This window comes from Eschrichtius robustus, chromosome 15 (genome assembly GCF_028021215.1).
Source record: "Eschrichtius robustus isolate mEscRob2 chromosome 15, mEscRob2.pri, whole genome shotgun sequence".
Classification (NCBI taxonomy): Eukaryota; Metazoa; Chordata; class Mammalia; order Artiodactyla; family Eschrichtiidae; genus Eschrichtius; species Eschrichtius robustus.
This window is the reverse complement of record NC_090838.1, coordinates 20,943,682-20,957,832: the sequence shown is the minus strand read 5'-3', so window position 1 is coordinate 20,957,832 and position 14,151 is coordinate 20,943,682. Positions and strand designations below refer to the sequence as shown.

The following is a 14,151-nucleotide window of genomic DNA, read 5'->3' as shown; positions in this document are numbered from 1 at the left end:
GTACTTATTTTCAATCCCATCCACCAATTAAAGGCTTTTGATTGAAGTTAAGCTAGCAGATGTCCATCTTCCATTACATTAGTCAGCGGCTCTTACAAGATAATTGGAAAGCATTGCGTTTTTATATTTTTAACAAATGGACTCAAAATCCACTCTTCATTTGGACCATTTTCAAACAGATCAGAAAAATCTGTTTCTAATATTTTTCAAGTATGCAGATAGAAGCATCTTTATAGGTGAGATCACATGTTTTCAGCAACAAAAATCTCATTTTCAAAACATTCTCTCCAAAACATGAGTTTCTTTGGAAAAGCAAATACTTACTCACTGTTAAAATAAGTCACCTTTACCTTGAAGAGTCAGAAGAATTTGAATTCATATTTTGGTGGATATCTCTGAAGTAGCAAACTGTCAACAGCCACTTGTCATCATAAAAAGCTCAGCAAATTTAGAACTCTTGTCTTTTTGCACAAGAATAAATCCTCTTTATGTTTGATGGCTATTTTAAGTGCTCTGCCAATAGATAAGCAGCAAACCTCCGTGTGGTTCGAGAGATTTTCATAGTCACTTTCTTTCTGATTACAAATCATTTTATAAGTTTTACTATATTTTAAACTCTTTAAAAAAAACCCAATCACATCAATGCATCCTACAGCACTCGTGTACTTCTGCATCTAAGTTCTTGACTACAGTAGCCTGAAGGAAATGCTGCAGGGAGTAGTTACACATGTATCAACATCCTTGCACCCTTACCCAGAATCCATTTTCATCAGGAAGCAGCCACTCCATCAGTGATTACACTCAGACAAATTTTCCCATAAATGGTGTCTTTATTAAGGAGGTAATGTACTGTTCAGTCCACATTGCCTCTTTCCTTTAGTGACTCACAGAAATGTGGTTCTTCATGTGTTTCATTATTGAAACAGAATCTAGGGAAACCATGTTAGAAACAGCTGTACTTTTCTTCAACTATTTAGCAAATTTTCCACAGTGTGAATTTTGCTCTAATCCATATTTCTGTACACCTTCAGCAGGATTTTCTCTGCATCTTCCAACAGAATCTGCGGTCACCATGTTCTGTTCATGTACTGTTCTTGCTACCAGCAGGTTCCACACCAACAGCTGGCTTCCCAATCTCTGGGAAACAAGGGGTGTGTGTGTGTGTGTGTGTGTGTGTGTGTGTGTGTGTGTGTGTGTGTGCAGGTGGATAACAGTCACGTGACATGGGTCTAAGGGGGAGTGAATTGATTTCCTGGTAATTATTCTCCCCTCCCCCATCAATCCCAGCAAAGCCAAGTAGTGGGGCCGCCCCGAGGGAAGGGAAGATTGGTATCTCGTTCAGTGGTTGGAGAGACGCTTAGGCAGTGAGCGTGTTGACCTGCCTTGCACCTGTCTGAGCGCAGGAAAAGAGAACTGGAGCTGGGACTTCTCATTATGTCTGATTGAATTGTCACTGTTTCTACCTCATAGAGAAGAACTCACATTTTAAGTAGGAGAGGAATCTGCCCTGACATTTTCTTGTTCACTTGCATTTGCATTATGAGCGTTATCTTCAATTGTGGTTTCCTTGCAGGAATCTTGTTAAGCCACCTATCCATTTGTGAGCATTAATTTAGTTAAAATTTGGCAAAGTAATCTGTAAAGGCACTTAGCTAGGTGGAACACATCACAGAACACTGCCCTTAGCAGGATTCATTTGAAGCAGGCAAACCAAGCTTTTCTAGGGGAGGTGGAGGTTAAAAGATGGAGGAGATAGGAGCTGGTCTGGAAGATCTAACGGGGCAGCCTGGATTCTCCTGGACCCTGGCCACTCCTCAAACATATATGTGTATATATAGATATATATGGGATTAATCCTGTCACCTGAGAATCTTATCTACAGTGAAGATTCCTAGGTGTACTGGTTTACTAAGGCTGCCATAACAAAGTATCACAACTATGTAGATTAAACAACAGAAATTTACTGTCTCACAGTTCTGGAGGCTGGAAGCCTGAGATCAAGGTGTCTGCAGGGTTGGTTCCTTCTGAGGGCTGTGAGGAAGAATCTTTTCCATGCCTCTCTCCTAGTTTCTGGTAGTTTTCTGGCAATCTTTGGCATTCCTTGGCTTGTACAGGTGTCACCCCGATCTCTGCCTTCATCTTCACGTGGTGTTCTCCCTGAGTGCATGTCTCTGTATCTAACTTTCCCCTTTTATAAGGACACCATTCATATTGGATGCGGGGCCCACCCTACTTCATATACCCTTATCTTAACTAATCACGTCTACAACGACCCTATTTCCAAATGAGGTCACATTCTGAGGTACTGGGGATCAGGACTTCAACATATAAATTTGGGGGGAGCCACAATTCAATCCATAACGCTGGGCTACACCCCAGACCTTCTAAATCAGGATCTCTGAGGGTGGGAGTTACAATTCATGTTTTTAAGAAGGACCTCAGATAACTTGTACGCTCACTAAGGTTTGAGAACTACACAGCCACGTGAGGTGATTCAGAATGTCCTCTCTCCCTTCTCAAATATATAAGAATACCAAATAAAATTAAACCATAGATTTTAACATTGTAGCTGAGTTCAAAAGAAATGAAAGAGAAATTTTCATGACTGCAAAATGGAGACATCAAAACCAGAGAACGAAGCGTTGGCTGAAGCTAGGGCAGCCCTAAGGAGTGATAGACAAGGACAGGGGCCCAGAGAGGCTGGGGACGGGGTTTAGTGAGGGAGATGACAGGGCCGTGTGTGCAGTGGAACTAATCCTTTTGCATGAAGCCTGCAGCCTTGAAGAAATACCTTGTCAGTGAAAGGGGACTAGAAAAATCAACTAAAGATTTGTTTGAACTAACTAAAAATTTGGAATACTGAGGAACTGCTGTGTGAATTCGCAGAATCAAATAGCTTCCTTAGCTGAGATGCATCTAAGGAAAAGGAATTTTGGTTGGTGAGAAGGGAGGGATCAGGGGTCATTTCGGAACACCAGAACAGAGCTGGGGTCTGGTAAGGCCTTCCAGCAGGCAGGGTGAGTTTAGAGCAGGCACGGGCTGGGCCCCTGAGCAATTGTGGGCCAAGGAATCTCAGCAGGTGGGGGTGGATTAGAGACACAGGAAGCAGGAGGAGGAGGTTGCCAAAGACGGACCTGCTACTTTTAAATATTTCCAAGCGTGTTCTGTGACTTTAACTCTCATTAGATCTGCCCATCCCTTCTAGCCCACAGCCCACCCCACCTGCCCATTCCTGGGGGCTGGATGGAGAGTAGCAAGGCGGCCTTAGTGAGCTGCCTCTGAACAGGTTGAGAAGTGGCTGGGGTGTTTCTGCTTAGAACCTTGTGGTACCAGCTCAGAAGGGCCCCCTCATGAATGACCCTGGCCAGGCCCAGTTTAGGGGAATTAGAGTTTCTAAACTCACATGACCCTTACTCATTTGGGACTCGAATTTGAGAACTAGTTGGTTTAAAAATGAAAATTGCTGTGCAAATTATAATATCTGTAGACGTTATATAACAACTTACAGCTACCATCTGTTGAGTGTTATTTATTAGTCATTGTGCAATTTTAAACCTATCCTATTTAATCCTCACAACAAACCTATTAAGTAGGTATAGTATTATCCCACCCTATCCTGTAGGTGAGAAATCTTAGGCTCTGGAGATTATGTAAAATAATCACTAGTAAATAGCGAGGACTGAAACCTGGGTCTGTCTGACTTCTACATCAATATGTTGATAGTAGGTAACTCTGGAGAGTGAATTATAAACAATTTTTATCCCATTTTCAATACTTTGGGGGGTATTTCCCAAATTGTACATACAAAATTAATAAGCATAAAAAAGAATAACAACCAAAAAATGAGCCTGTGGAAGGTACGTGCAGGAGGAGGTGACAGTGGGGAGAGTGATGTTAAGCGTGGTCCTTCAGCCCAGGTACCCTCCATCGTGTCCGCGGTCCTGGCTTATTGACCCAACATCTACTCCAATATTTAGGTTGTTGTTGTTGTTTTCTTCTCAAACCCAGGACACTGTGCTTCTGATAGATTAACAAGACCCAGGGAGGCATGAACCTGACATTGATAAGCCTCCTTCCTCTTTCTCCTCCTCCCCACCCACAGGTCAACCCTTTCAGAGACCGAATCTGCAGAGTGTTCTCCCACACCAATGTGTTCTCCTTCGAGGATGTGCTGGGCATGGCATCCGTGTTTAGCGAGCAGGCCTGCCCCAGCTTGAAGATCGAGTACGCCTTCCGCATTTACGGTGGGTGCTGTGGGGATTGAGTGGTGGGACAATTGCCATAGAATAAATACCGCAACTGGAATCCATTGACGTCAATGCATTGTTGTGATGATGTTAGTTGGGGTTTACTTGAGTATTTATGGGTACTATGCTTCTCAAGTGCTGTAGATTTTTTTTAATGGTTGAGGAGTACTACTCTCATGGATTGATGACTTCCCCTCCATGCCATCAGAGGCAAATGGAGTCATTGGTGTTGATATTTCATGACCGTAGTGTGGGCAGGCTAGAGAGAGAGAGAGAGAAAGAGAGGACTATATATGGGTATGAAGGAGTTATGTTTATTTTGAAGAAGTTAAGAGAATTAAACACTGAAACTAGTTCAGCCACTAAATAGCTAAGAAATCTTGGACAAATCATTTTACTTTTTAGGGCCTCAGTTTCCTCATCTTAAAAATGAGGAGGTTGAGATCATCTCTGAGGTCCTATGACATTTTTTGTTTCTGATCTTGTCTGGGAGCCACAGGCTCTGCTAAAGTTCTGCTCTTCAGCAGTTTCACGAACCCTTCCTCACGAACACTTAGCACATCCGGGATCCCTGCAATTCTCAAAAGGGACCAAAAGGAAAGAAACAAAGCCTTCAAACAGACCGCATGCAAGGCTTCAAGCTCATCATGACAAATCCTTGGCCCAAAGGACTTGTACATTTAGGTTTGCATAGTTTGGCATCTCACCTACCTTCTTTTTCTGTCAGCTCCCCCTCTGTCTCCACATGGTGGACACCATCTTATTCCTGCCTCACCCAAGTGGAGTTGGATAAAATGGGGTGGAGGACTTTTAAACCAGATGGACCTATGAGGGCTCAGTGTTCCCATCTGTAAAAAGGGCTTAATGATATTTTTGTATCTGATATGTTCTCAAGCTTAGTATTCAGTAAACTCAAATGAAATCACAGGTTTCCCTGCTGAGAATAGCTGAGTAAGCTCCTATCTTACTGTCACTTCTGCAGATAGCTACTATAAACTCTAAACAAAATATAAATATCAACTACCTGATGACACTAGAAAGCTACCAGAAGCAGAGAGTTGACACTTGAAAAAAGGAAATGGTACTGAATGGTTCTCCCCCTTTTAGTTTTTTACTTTTTTAGCCTGAAGTTGAGCTTCAGTAAGTGGCATCATGGACTGATAGAAACCCTGATCTCTCTCTGACTTGAAGAATCGAGAGTTTGGGGCACTTTTCCCCTCAAAAGTGAAAAGAGGGGAGAGTCCATGAAAGACATTCAGAGGAAGAGAGCCAAATTTTGTGTAAAAACTATGAACAAATCTCATTCTGACCTCTAAACCACATATACCAGGGCAGACTCAAAGCAACTCAGGTAAGGATAAAAGAACGGAATGGAGATTTGAGCTGCCACTGCATTTTAACAAGGTCTCTGTGTGACAGGGTTTGCAGTTTAAGTCCAATCAGTTACCCAGTAGAATCAAAAATTCAGCACTCTTTGGAAGAATATAACAGAATCCAGAGTTTCCACATAAAGCATTTATAATGACTAAGACACAATCCAAAATTATTCAATATATTAAATTTTCTTTTTAGTGATGCATTCTCAAGAATGGGGACTGATTCCAACATCCCAGATGTTGGAATTAGCTGATAAGTATCTTCGAACAGTTATTATAATCATGCCCAATGATGTAAGAGAAAATATGCTCCTGATGAATGGAAAGATAGGAATTCTCAGCAGAAAAATAGAAACTATAAGAAAGAATCAAGTGGAAAATACAGAATTCAAAAATAAAATATCTGAAATAAAAATCCGCTGGATGGGCTTAGCAGGAGAATCAAGATGACAGAGGAAAGAGTCAGTAAACCTGAAGATAGAGATGAATAGAAATATAATACAGTCTGAAGAACACAGAGAAAAAAATATGAAGAGTAAAAAGGAACAGAGCCTGAGGGACATGCTGGACAACAGGAAGTTCTAACATATATTTAACTGGAGTCTCAGAAGGAGAGGAGAGAATGAACAGGGCAGAAAAGATATCTGAAGAAATAATGGCCCCAAATGTCCTAAATCTGATGACACACATTTACAATGAACATCAAGCAGGGTAAGTACAAGTGAAATCACATACCCAAATTCAGTTGGCTTAGTAGTCCCCACCCCCATCCACTAGTCTTCCTCCTTCTTTACCCCACGTATTTCTGGGAGTCCCCAGGGAGTTTCCAAGGTATTCAAGGAGTTCTGGTTCACGAGCTGTGCTACCCTCTGTCAGGCCTTCCACTGCAGAGCACATGCTGTGCTATCTCTAGCCTCTTCTGTCTTCTGTCAGTACTCTTCTGGATGGAGCAGCTCTTCTGGGTGGAAAATGCTGGCCCAGGCTACGTGCTCTCTTCAGGTTGTAAGTAACAGGAATTTACCTGTGTAAAAGGCATCAGACGGGGGCTTCCTTGGTGGCGCAGTGGATAAGAATCTGCCTGCCAATGCAGGGGATACGGGTTCGAGCCCTGGTCCGGGAAGATCCCACATGCTGTGGAGCAACTAAGCCCGTGCGCCACAACTACTGAGCCTGCGCTCTAGAGCCTGAGAGCCGCAACTACTGAAGCCCACGTGCCTAGAACCTGTGCTCCACAACAAGAGAAGCCACTGCAATGAGAAGCCTGTGCACCGCAATGAAGAGTAGCCCCTGCTCGCCGCAACTAGAGAAAGCCCACGTGCAGCAACAAAGACCCAACAGAGCCAAAAATAAATTAATTAATTAAATAAAATAAATTTTTTTAAAGGCAACAGATGAAGAGCAGCCGTACATTAGCTTTCCATCGCTGTGTAATAAGTTACCACAAACTTAGTGGCTTTAGATGACACATATTTATAATCTCACAGTTTCTGTGGGTTAAGAGTCTGGACACAACTTAGTCGGGTCCTCGCCTTAGCGTTTCACAAGGCTGCAGTCAAGGCTTTGGCTGGCCTGCATGCTCGCCTAGAGAATGCTTGACGGGGAATGAATCTACTTACAAGCTCACTCCAGTTGTTGGCAGAATTCATTTCCTTGTGTCTACAGAAATTAGAGCCCTGGTTTCTCTCTGGCTGTTGGCTGGAGGCTGCCCTCAGTTTCCAGAGGGTGACCTGTGCTCCTCGTCACATGGGCCTTCCAACATGGCCACTTGCTTCTTGAAAGACAGCTAGGGCGTCTCTGGAGCCAGTCTGCTGGCAATATAACATATTGTAATCAGGAAATGACATCTCTGTTGCCAAATTCCATTGCTTAGAAGTAAGTGCCCACCCACACAAGAGGGGTATGTGGATTATACAAAAGCGTGAACGCCAAGAGGTGCAGATCATGGGGGGAGGAGGGCACTAGAGCTTGTTCACTATAAGCAGTGTGGAACCCGTGGTAGAAGTGAAGCAGGCCTCCCGAGAGCCTAGGATGCAGCTGGAAAGTGGTCAGGAAGCGAGGTAGCTACTTTCTCCTTTTCTCTCTATTGCTGCCTGGCCTCTCGTCTCTGCTTCTCTCTGTGCGCCTTCTCTTTCTGCTGATCTGATTTTTATGCCTATGGGCCAAAGGTGACTACCCTGGCCTCCACGTGGCCTTCGGGCTTCACTGTGACTGACCAGCCACAAGCATCTCTGTTTCTCACTTCTGTTTTGTCAAGAGATGCTGATTGGCTCAGCCAAAGCAGGGATCCAGCTGCCCCTAGGTTAGGGGACCAACCTTGTCCAATAATCCACAACCAAGAAGAAGCAGAGTCACATAAATAAACGTGGCTCCAGAGGCCAACCACTGGGGGTGGAGATGCTGCTGAGAAATGGTAAAGAGTAGGCTGGGCGGATGTTCCAAAAGATGTCTGCCAAAGCTGTCTTTCCGTGGTTTCTAGAGCTAAACAAACAAAAACACCCAAACCTTCAGGGAACTAGAAGAGTGGCAGGTTCTCTTGCTGTTCAAGACTCAGGAGCTCAGTTGTGTTCAGCTCAGGGATGGGGAGAATGCCCTTCCTCCTGAGAAGTCAGACAGGGTCCTCAGGTCACATCGAGGAGCAGACACTCCCTGTCCCCCACACTGTCCTTGTATCTTCCTCCCCGCCGTCTCTCCAGGGCCCCCTCGGGCAGTTTCCTTCCTCCTTGAGCTCAAGTACAAAAACAAAAAGCACAGAGCCTTCATGCAAATCAGCAGTGCAAATAGCTGCCTAGGGACTCATAAACTCCAAGGCTTCATCAGCTAGACTCAGGCAAATCTGAATTCTCTTCGGGCTCAGAAGATTTGTTACCTCGCAGAGCTGTCAGCAAGCTTAGAGATGGGATGTGTGAATCCCTGAGCCTGGTGCCTGGCCCGTGATGGCTGCGCTATAAATTGAGGTGGTAGTGGTAGCAGTGAAGGAAGAAGAGGAGGAACAAAAAGAAGGGTAAGGAGAAGGAGGAAGAAAGGAGAGGATGGTGTTGGTGATGGTCTTGATGATCGTTCTTAGCCAAAGTCTGAAGACCTAACTCAGTGTTCTAACCCCTCATTACGCCAAGTGTGGCCTATGTACCAGCAGCATCAACGTTGCCAGAGAGCTTGCTAGAAATGCAGAATTTCAGGCCTCACCTTCCACTTACTGAATCAGAATCTGCCTTTTAACAAGACCCCCAGGTGGTTCCTCTGCACCTTAAAGTTTCAGAAGCATGGCTCTAACCCACTTATTCTCCAACATGGCTGTACACTGGGATTACCCCTGGAGTTTTTCAGACCTATGGTTGCTTGGGTCCCAGCTGCAGAGATTTGATGTAATGGTGCTGGGTATGCCCTGGTTGGTGGGCTTTTCTAAAACTCTCTGGGTGATTCTTTTTTTTATATATATAAATTTATTTATTTTATTTATTTACTTCTGGCTGTGTTGGGTCTTTGTTGCTGCATGCAGGCTTTCTCTAGTTGCGGCGAGCGGGGGCTACTCTTCATTGCTGTGCACGGGCTTCTCATCGCGGTGGCTTCTCTTGTTGCAGAGCACGGGCTCTAGGCACACAGGCTTCAGTAGTTGCGGCGCATGGGCTCAGTAATTGTGGCTCGTGGTCTCTAGAGTGCAGGCTCAGTAGTTGTGGCGCACAGGCTTCATTGCTCCGCGGCATGTGGGATCTTCCCGGACCGGGGCTTGAACCCGTGTCCCCTGCATTGGCAGGCAGATTCTTAACCACTGCACCACCAGGGAAGTCCTCCCTGGGTGATTGTAAGATGCAGCAGAGTTTGAGAACTAGGGTTCTGACCTACTGTATCAGTTAGGATTGCACTTAGTTATGTGTAAGAACATCCCTGTTTAAAAAAAAAAGAAAATCCTGGATTCAGGTAGTCCAGAGCTGAGGTAATGGCTCCAGGAAGCAACCAACGGCCTGGCTCCTTCAAGCCTCCTAATCTCCCATCTTTAATGAGACTGTTGTCCTCAGAGTCACAAGATATTTTCTGTGCCTACAGGCATCTCGTCATTCCAGGCAGGAAGAAAAAGGGACGCGAGAGGGGATAAGGACAAAATGGACGTTCAAAGGCACAGATGAAGTCTACTCTTCTTTAACAAACTTTCTTGGAAGCTCCACCCAGCAACTTTGGCCGTAACTTCATTGGCCAGAACTGTGTTACATGGTCACTCATAGCCACAAAGGAGACTGGAAGGTTGAGTATTTTAAGCTGGACATGGTGTCATCGTAAACAAGAATTGCAATTCTGTTAGGAAGAAGGAAGGGGTGAATGGCTCTCGGTCAAGTCCAGCAGGCCAGCCACACCTACCAGGACATACCTACTGGGCTCCAGTTTCTGCTTTGAGGGACCCTCCTGGCCTCCAACTGATCGATCCCCCTCTCTCAGCACCTCTGGGGAGACTTTCTACCTGTCAGAGACCAGCATCCCAGCACTGCTTTCCTGCTCCAGTCAGCACGGCTTCCACCAGTTGTGAATTACCCTCAGGCAGTGCCAGAGCACCAGCAGCGGATCTTCCCACACCTTCCCAGGATCTGACACAGGGATGTTAGTGGCTGGGAGAGGCGAAGAGGCAACCTCAGTTCCCGCGGGAATAGTGGTGAAAGCCTGCCTTGCCTCACTCAATCAAATGAGCTAATTTTTGTGAAAGTACTTTGTAAATTGCAAGGAATAACATGACAGAGAGATTGGGATGATGATGGTCAGAGGCTTTTGGGGGGACATGAAGGCTGAGCCCACCAGCTCTCTAATCTCCCTCGTTGCTGGGAAACAGCAAGAAGAAGACCCCCCTCTCCCCAGAGGGGCCGGACGCAGGTCATGAGGCTGCTGAGGCCACATGGGCTGGCCGGTAGCCTAGAGCTCCCTGCCCCCAGCCCTTTCCCAGGCTGTTCTGCCCTTGCACCACCAGAGAAGGGGAACTGTCCAGGACTACATTTTACTCCAGCAAATTATTCTGTTTTCAGATGGCTTGGGACCAAAGCCATGTCGCTTTGCTGCAGTCTCTGCATATGGGAGCTGGGCCAGCAGGACTCCTGGGGACAATGCAGGGGCTCAGGGAGAGGCTGCAGAGCTTCTCATCAGCAGTGCAACGTCACTGCGGGGACCCACTCCCTCCAATCCAGTGCTGGCCCCTCTGCACCACCCCCCACCGGATCTGATCCATTACCCATGGCATGTCATAGCAGAACTGTGCAGGGAGAGCTCAGATGAACATCTCGGGCCTTAGCCTCTGGTCCCTGTGGCCAATCAACATTCAGCCAGGGGAGAGCCACCTGCTTAAGGGGTTAGGGGCTTAGTTGTACCTTCCACACCCATACTCTTCCTTGAGAAACAGAGACAAAAGTCTTGGCTCTACCACAGAAGGATCCCATGACATCAGCAAATGCACTCCTCCACTCTGGGCCCAGCTAAAAATTGGACATTTTAAGAGTTATGAGTGATTGAGAGCATAGACTGACCATAGAGTCAGACTTTCTGGGTTTCCTCTTGTTTCCATTGCTTACCAATGTGTGACCTTGGGTGGTTCATTCATTCACTCACTCAACAAATATTCATTGAGCACCTGCTCTGTTCCAGGCACTATTCTAGGAGCCAGGAATACAGTAGTGACCAAAAGATAAAACTTTCTGCCCTCGTGGAATTTATGTTCTGGTGGAGGGAAATAAACGAGCTGACAAGTGAAACATATAGTGTGTTAGGTAGTCTTCGGTGTTGGGAGAAAATGAAGCAGGGAAGGGGACAGGAAGTGTAATTTTAGACAGGTTCTGAGCAGTGCCCTGGGGGAAAGCTGGCATTTGAATAAAGACCCAAAGGAACTCTGGGGTGAGTGTGTTCCAGGGAGGGGGAACCACAGTGCAAAGGTCCTGAGGCAGGAGCGTGCCTGGCCCGATGGAGGAGTGGCAAAGAGGCAGAGTGAGGGCAGGGTGGACCTCGGGGATCACTGTCGGGACCAGCTGTCCTCTGGCTGAGATGGGAGGCTGTGAAGGATGAACAGGACCACTCTGGCTGCTGAGTGGAGAAGAGACTGAAGGGGGCAGACTGAGAACAGGGAAACTGGTTAGGAGGCTGCTACGGGGTCTTAGAGAGCTGTGATGGTGGCTGGACCAAGGTGGAGGCAGTGCAGTGAGGAGAAGACCTCAGGCTAGGTTTACTGCCTCTGGAGCTAGAGCTGGGAGGGGAGAAGACAGTCAAGGATGACTCCAACCTGATTGGCCAAGAGACTGGAAGGGTAGAGTTACCCATTCGCCAAGGGGCAGCTCTGAGTGCTGCAGGTTAGGGGGCAGGGCAGAGGGGGGCGTGTCAGGAGTTGGGTTTGGACAGGTTGAGTTTAAGAGAACTATTAGTCCTCCAGGTAGAGAGGGCAGGAACGCAGGTGGATATATGAGCCTGGAGTTCAGGGAGAAGCCCAGGCTGGAGACACAAATTTGGGATTCATCAGCATATTGATGAGGTAATAGGCTGAAATGAGATTAAGGAAGTAAACATGGTTATTTAATCTCTGTGTGTCTCAGTTTCTGCACCTGTGTTATGAGAATTAAATGCAGTGAAATACAAAGCACTTAGACCATAACCTGGCACCTCTGTTTGTCATGGTGGTAATTATTGTACCTGCCTAAGTTGACTGCATTTACTACATGGCTGATGAGTGGTTCAGGGACTGTGTTGGGTGTCCCAGGGGAGGGCTGTTAAGAATGTCAGTACAATTGTCTCATCCTGACATTCAAGGCCCTTTGCAGTTTGGCTCACCTTCCAGACAACCCCTGACCTTCTCCCAAGCCTCCACTCCCCTCAAAACTAACTGATCACCTGGCGTTGTTCCTTCTCTGCCACTGTCCCCAGTGACCCTGACCCTGACACCTCCTCCAATTGCCATCTCTGCAGTCCCAAGCCACTTAGTCCTTCTCTGATGCCTCTTCTTCCAAGAAGTCTTCCTCATTCACACCCCCAACCCCAACCAGACAAGAACACGCCCATCTGGAAACGCTTGGGGTCCTTGGGATGCCTGTTCCTCTCTTCCTGGAGCCAAGCCACTCGGGTACCTGACAGTCTCCCCTGCACCCCAACCCAGCCTGGGAGCTCCTTGTCGGCAGGACCCAGCCTGGTGCATCTCTGTGCCTGATGCAGGGTGACAGGAGCAGGGACTTGTGCCCAGGTCCTCTGGCTCCAAAGCCAGGCTGCTTCCTGCTCCTCCTTGCTGCCCAACTCCTAGCCACCAAAAGATATACTGACCTGTAAGTTCCAGGGTTGGGATTTCCACAGCATGGTGGTAGATGTGGGACCCGGGCACCAGCCTAGCCAGGTCTGAATGCCAGCCCTTCCACTTCCTGGCTGTGTGGACAAACCATAAAACCCTCTGTGCCTCAGTTTCCCTTTGGTAAAGTGAGACTCATAAAAAGTTAATTGTGAAGATTCAGTGAGTTAAAACAGGTGAAGATCTCAGGAAAAGTCTGAGCAGGTAATACAGACCCAATCAATGCCTATTATTATTATTATTATTAAGCACCACCTTTGCCTGCAGCCTGCCCTGCCGTTGCTGAGCCCCACCCCTTAGGCCTGCCCAGGTTCCCCTGAGTCCCAGGTTCTAGACCCACCTGGTATAGTTGGGCTCTGCAGGGCCTCCCAGGGGCTGGTGGGAGTCTGTAGGTCCTGGCTGTTGCCATGGCCCCAGGACTCTTGGAGGCCGAGGAAGCCCCCTTCCTCTCACCCTTCCTCTCAGGCCCCGTCTCCTCTTTTCAGATTTTAACGAGAACGGCTTCATCGACGAGGAGGACCTACAGAGGATCATCCTCCGACTGTTCAACAGCGACGACGTGTCAGAGGACCTGCTGACCGACCTCACCAGCCACGTGTGTGCCCTGGGCTGCGGGACGGTGGCTGGCGTGGGCCCCGCTACCACCTGAAGCCTCTTGATGGCAGGCAGGGTGAGGGGCACTGAGGGATGTGTGCTCACTGGAAGCAACTACTCCCAATTTTCTGTCCTTCCTCCAGGATCATGACTCCCTTCCTGGGTCTCCAGATCAGTAGCCCACCCCAAGGGGCCCTCCCAGCAACACTGCAGCCACTGCAGGCAGGTGGGCCAACAGCAGGTCAGCCTCAGATGCACACGTCACAACATCCCCTCTCCTACATTATTCCAGCACAACGCCCAGATGTCCTAGAGTGACAGTCCAAAGTCTGGCAGGACATGAAGACAACCATGGACCCATTTGTCCTAAGACCATGAGAGCATTTTGGTCTGGATGGGAACTAGGATCAGATAAAACCATGAGGGCTCATCACTGCCTCCCCACCCTGACTGAGCCCCTTGCAGTGCAGAGCCCCTGCCTGTGACTGGGTGACAAGAGCGGGTGGGGGATGTCACCCTGTCCATCACCCCACACCCGTTCTCACTGCCAAGTTTGTCTTGGAGGCACCAAGAGGACTCTTCCCATGATGAAACCAGCCCACGAGGTCCCAGACAGCCATGCACATGACCTCATCTCTCTGCA

At 47.4% G+C, this 14,151-nt stretch overlaps 1 protein-coding gene across 1 annotated transcript in view; it reads left to right on the top strand.

Moving 5' to 3' along the window:
• CIB4 (calcium and integrin binding family member 4) overlaps positions 1–14,151 on the top strand; it is a 47,258-nt gene that overhangs the window by 31,198 nt on the left and 1,909 nt on the right. Inside the window, 2 exon segments of the mRNA XM_068564926.1 lie at positions 4,103–4,244; positions 13,400–13,509. Coding sequence (XP_068421027.1) covers positions 4,103–4,244; positions 13,400–13,509 — 252 coding nt within the window.